General features: G+C 34.2%; 1 protein-coding gene across 1 annotated transcript; it reads left to right on the forward strand.

Annotated features, from left to right (window-relative positions):
- Positions 1 to 453: 453 nt before the first annotated feature.
- On the forward strand, positions 454 to 1,160 carry LOC141811924 (protein DMP3-like). Its single transcript, XM_074700004.1, has one exon. The coding sequence runs from the start codon at positions 489 to 491 to the stop codon at positions 1,089 to 1,091; it is 603 nt and encodes a 200-aa protein (XP_074556105.1). The 5' UTR covers positions 454 to 488; the 3' UTR covers positions 1,092 to 1,160.
- The last annotated feature ends 8,187 nt before the right edge of the window (positions 1,161 to 9,347 follow it).

Raw genomic sequence — 9,347 nt, forward strand, 5'->3', positions numbered from 1 at the left:
ATATAGAAATACAAACACCAAGTCTTCTCAGCAGTGACGTCCACTCCCTTATCTAAACTTTTCCGCTCAAACGTCAACCCCAAATTAAATTAAATACGATAATACGTTACGCCATGAAAACTATGTATGTGGTTATTGTATGTTCCAATTTAATTGTTGTACTATTAATTAATGATTCAATTTTTTTTTTCTCTTTGAACTAGGGAAGGCCGTATACCAATTATTAAAATGATAATAATAATTCGATTCCTCTTTGTTCACGTTACATACGTTGGAAAATTGCAATCAGTGGTTGAACTGGACGTCGCTGACGTATATATATATATATTTATTTATTTATTTGAACCGGTAAATATTCCAATAATTAGAGCATCTGCAATGCATATCGCGTTATAACGTGCCACGTCATTTTTTTTCTCTCTCTGCATGCGTTATAACGCCGAACGACGCACTGGAAGTCCACGGCGACAGCACGCTATTCCCTGTCCATGGCGGCTTCTTCTTCCTCAGCCTCCGCGTCGCCGGCGAGCAACAAGACGCTGTCGGTGATAGCCAACCTGGCCCAGCTTCTGCCTACTGGCACCGTGCTGGCATTCCAAGCCCTCGCCCCGTCGTTCGCCAACCGCGGCGCCTGCTACACCTCCAACAAGGTCCTCACCGCCGTCCTCATCGCCGCGTCGGCCGCCTCCGCCGCCTTCTTCTCCTTCACCGACAGCTTCACCGGCCGCGACGGCAAGCTCTACTACGGCGTCGCCACGCGGGGTGGCTTCTACGTCTTCAACTACGACAGCCACGTCGACGACGGCGGCGCGGAGGCGGCGTTGGGCGATTTGAGGCGGTACAGACTGCGTGCGGCGGACTACGTGCACGCGTTCTTGGCGGTGCTGCTGTTCTTGACGGTGGCGTTCAGCGACGGCATGATACAGAACTGCTTGTTCCCGGCGGCGGGGAAGAACACGCGGGAGCTGGTGGTGAACCTGCCGCTGGGCGCCGCCGTCCTGTCGACGCTGGTGTTCACGCTGTTTCCGACCACGCGACAGGGGATCGGGTATACCAATGCGACACAGAGCAAAAGTATCGGGACTGCGTGATTGCAATCGCCAGGGATGTACATGCATGTTGTAACAAATTAAACAAACAAAAAAAAAAGGAAGATTGATTCGATGCAAGTATTTTCCCTTTCTAAGAAAACATAAATATAATAGTGTGGTGGTGAAGAAATGGAGCTTTGATGTTTTTTTCTTCATTTATCTTTAAAATAAATTTAAAATATATATGCACATTTAGAATTTAATCCTCAAAGAATTCTTCTGGAAAAATTTTGATTTTTTAAATTATTTCTCTAAGTAATGTACCACATCCGTGGGGATATAATTCAATCCTTTTGGATATATCAAGAAGGTTAAGAAGGCCTCTGAGCATAGTTGAATTGGTTACGATAGAGCATAATTACAGAAATGGATAAAGATTCGAATCTCCAAAGCCGAGACAATGCTCTTTTCCTCGTGATCAATTGCAGTTAATTTCTCAATTTACATTTTAAATTTTGACCGTGTGAGGTCGTTGGGGTTTTTAAATTATTTCAAAAAAAAAAAAAAAAAAAAACAAAGACTAAGGAGGATTTATAACCTGCCTATGCCCTCTCCAATTTGATTGAACAAATGAATGGGCCTTTACCCATGAAGATTGCCAAACCACTGGGCTCTAATTAGCTTCCCTATTTGATTTGCTAACCTTAATTAGGCACCAAAATCAGTTTTGTGGCTAGCCCAATTGGTCGAACCGACTAAATTTGTGTAATATAGAAATTTTTTTCTTCGAATTAGTTCCACACAAAACAACATTTTTGTGCATATTTGAGTTAGTATTTATGTTTTCGTGTCCCTAGACTATGCAAGTAGGTGAGCTATATATAGGGTTCTTGTATCTCAATTAAATATTAATTTCTCATTCATTCGAGAAATACCTTTTATAATAATCTACTCATAAATAAATCGTCCATTCCTCTACTTAATTTTATTTTTTATTGATTAAGAAAATCCAACATTAAAATTCAAATTGCTAACTCATACAATCTGAAACATATTTATTAGAAGTAACTAAAACTGAAATGAGTATACAAGAATCTAAAATAAACTGAAGCCAACAACACTTGTCAGCATCATAAACTTATGAACTCGTATATAGGGACGAAGTCAGAAATTTCATATTATGAGAGTGAAAGATGTGTGTTTATGTTGAGGAGGGGTGGTTGTGTCATTCACCCTTCATGTCTATACCCCTACTCTTCTTATACCCTAAACTCTAAACTGAAACCTACACACAGATCAACAATAATATAAAATTCAGAATCAACATTCAAGACTTTAGAATTTTTAGCCAACAAAATATAAATTGTTGATACTCATATAATTTAAAAAGTATTTTTTGGAAGTAACTAAAATTGAAATCACTATATAGGAATCTGAAACAAACTGAAGCTAATAGTACTTATCAGCATAAGAAACTTATAAACTCATACAATTTGAGCAAACTGAAACTATATAATACAGATCTACAGAATCAACATAAAAAATTTTAGAATTCCTAGCCAACAAAATTCAAATTGCCAATACTCATATAATTTGAAATATATTTGTCGAAAGTAACTAAAATTGAAATCACTATATATGAATCTAAAATAAATTGAAACTAACAACACTTGTCAGCATCTTAAATTTATAAACTCATGTAGTTTCAGCAAATTAAAACTATAAATCATAGATCTATAACAACACAAAATTCAAAATTAACATCATAGACTTTAGAATTCCTAGTAAACATCACATATTTGTTACAAAGACTAAGAAATCAATGTCTACAAGATTTCTAATCGAGTGTATTGCTCTTATTGCATCCTAGCAATTATCCACTAAAGGTAGGTGATTGCTTAAAGCATTAGGAAGTTGGTGTCATAGGATTAGACATGTTGATACTACAAAGTTCCATTAATTCTCTATAAAAAGCTAAATTATTTAGCATGTACATGGATGATATGGCAAAGACATGCATAGTTAAATGACTAGCCATTTACCATAAAAATTGAGTGATTGCCATCACTGAGTGCACTTGGGGTTTTGTTTTCCTAATGAGATCATGCCCAAAGAGCTTTTTCTATATTTCCTCTTCATATCTCGGAAACTTACCCTACCTACTTGGCTAACATTCTTTTGCTTAGAAAATGTTTAATTATGTGACAAAGTTCAAAGAAAAAAAGTTTTCAAATGAGAGGATTCAATTGTAGAATAAAAATAATGTTAAAATTTTTTAGTGTTTAGGAGGACAAAATTTAGTGGCCATTTCTTTCTGTTATGTGAGAGAGCAATGCTTGTTTGCTCCTAGTCATGGCCTACTAAACACAGGAGATTGGCCACTCCAATGCAATCCACTTTAAGAAAGAAGGCACCACAAGTTGCTCAACATCACTTGTCATGCACATAAACTCATATATATAGAGAGGGGGCCTAACTTCCTTTCATTCTCAGTCGATCGGCATGATTGACTATCATACTTTATGTTTACTCAAATAGCACCTCACCTTGTATGAAAATTCGTAAGTGCCCTTGGATCATTTGACAAGGAGCAGAACTTGTACTCTATATTAACTTGCTTGCACCTACATGAACTCACATAATAATTGATATAGCTTGGTATATTCGTCTGGGACATCAACCACGTGGAAAGTGCACAATCTGGGAAGCAAGCCACATTAGGCCGCACAAGAGGTGTGTGCCACGCCCTATTGGACATATGCAGATTATATAACTTCAACCGTGCACTCACTTTGAGAACATTCTCAATCGAAAAGAGAAAGATCACACATGATTTCAACTGTACAATCATTTTGGGAACATCTGTGACTAACTTTGGACCAACGCCCTCATGATTTTATTTGAGTTTTACTCAAAAGGTCTCGTACAAATGAGATATTTTCCATCTTATAATCATAGAATATTTTTCATGTATTTTCAATGTGAGACTTTGATTGTATCCCGACAAGACATCCCTGGATTTTAACCGTACACTCATTTGGGAATATTTTTGACTCAGAATATCTCGGAAAGATCATAGAGGACTTCAACTATGCACTCACTTTAGAAACATTCTCGGAAAGATCATACAGGACTTTAACCGTGCATTCACTTTGGGAATATCTCCAACAGAGAACATCCTTGTAACATGTTACATTATAGGAGCATCCTCAATCAAAAACTCCTCAAGACAATGTGCTTGGGTCACAAGAACATTCCCGACCGAGAATATCCCTGCCGAGCCAAACCCCTCCGAAAGGACGATCATTTCTGATAGTTGAAACTCTGACATGGAGTTGCTTATAACTGCCATTGACAAGATCAACAATAGCAAATGTGACTGGCGGCGACTTTCGTTCGGCTCTGGTGTATGACGTCGATGTCATGCCTTTGACACCTCATGCAACCCTATGCTCCTGATGACTGTGAACAAGGGCAGAGCCAAGTAATAAGTTACCCGGGCAATAGCCTGGGGTTTTTTAAAGTTCCTAGTTAATATTTTAATCCGTCTTTTAATAGTAGCCCGGGGCCCATTTATTTAAGTATGAGCCCGGGGTATTCAAATTGGGCATACAGAAAGAAGAAAATTTAGAAAAAAATAAAATCCCTAACCTCTCTTTTTCTCAGCCGCACGATTGCTTATTCCTCCTCATCCCTCGATTTCTCATCCACTCGATTTTTAGACCTCCTCATCAACCCAATTTCTTCTTCCTCTTCACCTGCCCAATTTCTTCTTCCTCTTCACCGCTTCACCCACCGACTCCCCGCTATTACTGCTGGCCACTGGGAGCAATGACGTCCGACAATGAGATGATCTATCCCTCTTTTTCTCTTCTAGCTTTACAACTGCTCCGCTTTACAATTGCTCTCTCGATTGCTTCATGAGGTTTCACTCAACGATGTGACTATTGATTCTTTCAATACTATTGAGAGGCATTTGCTCGCAAAGATACAGGTATCTTTTATCTGATGATAGATAAATTATTTTAAAAAATTAAAACTATTATTGTATTTAATATTGACACCAATTAAAGTTAAGAAATAAATATCTCATGACTTTCATATTATAATAACACAACTGGCTTTTTTACTTAAACAGTTTTTAATGGTATCAACTCTCATCCTTCTTCGTCTTATAATTAAAATGAAAATTTACCTGCATCCTTTTGTTTTATTGCTATCTGACCTTTCATCATTTCCTATATGCATATGTCTTGCAAAATAATTTCTATTTGTAAGTATGATATTACGTTTTGTACAGTATAAGATGTATTTCATTAATCATTATATATGTTCATAATTTAACATCAATAAGATTTCTCTTCCGTGAACCACGACTATTGTAAGTGATTGCTCCGTGATTGTTGCATGCCCTCGCTTAAGTCAACTCTTCTGTGATTGCTCGATTGATTTTGCGATTGCTCCTGTGAATTGTGATTGCTCTGCTGATCACTCTTTTTCTCTTCCGTGATTGCTCTATAATTTCTATTGCTCTGCAACTATTGTAAGTGTAAGCGACTGCTATCTCCATTTTAATCTTCAATTAAAATGTGTGTGATTTTGTCCTGATCCTAAGATTAGTTGTGGATTGGATTCTTTCATTTTATCATAGTTAATTGAAATGTATGTCTAACCAATATATTGTTCGCCTAGTTATTTGATTAAAATACAGTCTAATCAAAGTTTTAATATATTGTTGGAGTTAATCAAAAAAATTTTATACTAGATGTATTGTCAAGCTTTAATTTTTAATACATGGTTATGCTTTGTACAAAGGAGCCGACCACCCCATTATATGGTAGGGCAGCAATTTCACTCCTCTACTATGTAATTTAACTACTCTGTGTAACAGTTTCACTCCTCAACATATTTTTAATTATGTTTTACAAATACTGTTCTTATGTAGAATTTAAACTAGTTAATTTCTTAATTGTTTCAACTCATCTAAAATTTTGCTAATTTAAATTATTTTATGTGAAATATTGAAGAATACAATTATAAATATTTTTAGTACCTTTTTAATTCAATAAATAATATTGAATTTTTAGTTACTACTGTTGTTGTTGAATCTATGTAAGCAAAGGTGAGATTTATGCTGGAAACTATATTAAAAATTATTTTAAAGATTTATAAGATTCTAAGCAGGGTCGTCTTAAGGTTTTATGAGGTCCTAGGCTAATTTTTTTAAGACATTTAATATATTTTTTAAAATATAAAATTTTCTTTCATCCTTTTTCATTCGGACTTGGGACCGACAACGGCGGATTTAAAATATTTTTAAAATAAAATATTAATTTAAAAATAGTTTTTTATATAAAATTTAGTTTTCTAGCTATTAATTTAAAAAATAAAGCTTCTTGTCACAATAAATTTCCTGTCACAAATTTGTCACAACAAATCTGGACCGTTCGATTTTAAAGTTAAGATTAAATCCAGGCCGTAGATTGAATGGGTGATTGTGATGACTTGGATTTAATCTTCTATTTTAAAATCTAACGGTCCAGATTTGTTGTGACAAATTTGTGATAGGAATTTATTGTGACAAGAATCCCAACTGTAATTTAAAAATAATTTTGTATATAAAATTTAAGAGTGATGCTACTTGTCACAATATATTTCCGTCACAAATTTGTGATGGAAATCTGGACCGTTCAATCACAATCACCCATTCAATCACAATCATCAATTCAATCTACAATTAGGATTTAATCTTAATTTTAAAATCCAACGGTGCAGATTTCCGTCACAACATTTGTGACGAAAATTCTATTGTGACAAGTAGCTTTTTTCAAAATTTAATTTTCTAACCTTTTGAGATGCAAAATTATTAATTAAATTTTTATATTTAAATTTTGTTAATAAATTTTTTTCAATTGATAAAATTATTAGATTATTTAATCTTTCTTGGGATATTGTTGAACATAAATATATAAGACTTTATTAAGACATTGTTTTTAGAATGATGCATCAATTCAGCCATGCATTAATTCGCATGCATGCAGCAACTTCTCATGCATGTAGGCGTGAGCAGTGCATCAAATGCACGAAGCGACATCAAATTCTCATACGTAGCCATATAAGTGTGATGTGGCCCTGCGAAAATCGAAGCACCATGATCTTGCGAAACGAACACGTTGTTCGATTGATATTAAAAAAATTATTAAAATAATTTTTTAAAATAACAATGGGCTCCAATTTTATTGGGGCCCTAGGCATAGGCCTTAATGGCCTATGCCTTGAGCCGACACTGATTCTAAGTTGATCATGTCAAAATTTATTTGTGTTAGATTATTTTAATGTCATATCAAGAGAGAAAAAGAGAAAATAATATTCTATCATTCTTTAATCCAAGAATTGATAATCCTTTATCATTCGAGAGGTTCGAGAGTACTAATGCATCCATTCCTAATGAGGAGTTTGAACCACTTTCTAAATCTCAAATAGTTAAGTTTAATAAAACTTCGCTTAAACAGGATCTTGGATTGCGTATTTAATGTGGCTACATCTTGTTAATTATTGTGATGAAATTAGATGAGCTTATATCAAAATGAAATTATATCAACCTAAATTATAGGAGTACCCACGGTATGAATCAGGAAACAACATTGTCGATTTCAAAATACATGGTTTAAAAAATTTTGATGGTTAGAGTACTCTTCATCAAAGGATGCAATATTTTATTTTCCTTGCTATCTTTTTGAATTAAGTGAAGCACAACAATATGCATTTATAGTTAAGGGTTTAAAAGTCGGAAATGCATTAATAATGGAGACAAGTGTGCCTTTTTGTCTCACATGAGAAGTTATAATTTGGTGCATAATAAATCTGCAAAATCTATTATTGATGTAGATGAATATAACTCGACATATAGATAAAGTTAAGAATCAGGAATTTTCTAAACAAATTCAAAAGATCGATTAAGGCTTGCAACAATAATTGAGAATGCCTGTGGCTTAGTTTGCAAGCATGTGGATTAAGAGGTCATGATGAACCTTTAGATTCGCAAAATCATGATAATTTTATTGAAATGTTAAATTTTTAAGAAAATAGAAGGCTAGTATTGAGGATGTTATCTTAGATAAAGCTTTGGGAAATGCATATACCTCACTAGAAGTTCAAAAAGAAATCTTGCATATTATTGGTAATAGTGTCAGAAATAAAATTGGAGATTTTAAGTTTTGTATTTTGGTGGATGAAGCAAATGATGTATCTGACAAAGAACATATAACTATAATTTTGAGATTTATTGATGTTAATGATTATTACGAGAGTATTTTTTTCCCAAATTAATATTGTGCATGTTCATGACACCACAGTTGCAACAACACTTAAGAAAGAAATATGTGATATGTTCACTAGATATAATCTATAAATTCATAATATGTAAGGTTAAGGGTATAATAGTGCTAGCAACATGTGTGGTCCTTTTAATGGATTGCAAGCTTTATTTCTCAAAGATTATCTCTATGTATATTATGTGCATTGCTTTGCCCACCGACTCCAATTAGCATTAGTTGTAGATGTTAAAAAGGAGATCTCTATATATATGATTTTCTTGTCTAAATATGATGACTATTGTTAATCTTGCTACATCTTCTTTCAAACGCAATACCGAGTTACAATATGCTTAAGTTAATGAAATTGCACATTCTATTATTGCTGGTGAATGGGAGACTAGACGAGGAGCTAATCAGATTGGTACTTTGTATCGACGAGGAAATACTCGTTAAAACTCCCATTTTGATTCTATTTATGACTTAATAATGTGCTTGAAAGCATTATCACTGATGGTTCCTCTACTTCGATACATGAGGAAGTTGGTGGTTCCTTAATAGTGATGAAGTCTTTAGATTTTATTTTTATTTTGCATTTGATGTATAGATTTATAGGGATCAGAGATTTACTTTGTTGTGCCTTGCAACAAAAATCTCTTGATATTATAAATGCAATGGATTTGGTCTCTATAACTAAAGCAGTTCTCCTGACATTAAGAAATGATGGTTTTGTTATTCTTCTTTCACATGTCAAATCATTTTGCACAAGATTGAACGTTCATATACTGGATATGAGTGCTCGTTATAAACATTCTAATCGTTCGTTGAGCATCACTTTCATTATGATATTTATGCAATAGATTTTCAATTAGAAGAGTTAAACTCTAGATTTAGTGATGAGACAATATAATTTCTTGTGCTTAGCTCTACTTTGAATCCGAAAGATAATTTTAAATGGTTCGACATTGATAAAATTTGTACTCTTGTTGAGAAGTATTATCTT

The sequence above is a fragment of the Curcuma longa genome, chromosome 17 (assembly GCF_044706935.1).
Source record: "Curcuma longa cultivar G26 ecotype Majalengka, Jawa Barat chromosome 17, ITB_CL_G26_1.1, whole genome shotgun sequence".
In the NCBI taxonomy this organism is placed as follows: domain Eukaryota; kingdom Viridiplantae; phylum Streptophyta; class Magnoliopsida; order Zingiberales; family Zingiberaceae; genus Curcuma; species Curcuma longa.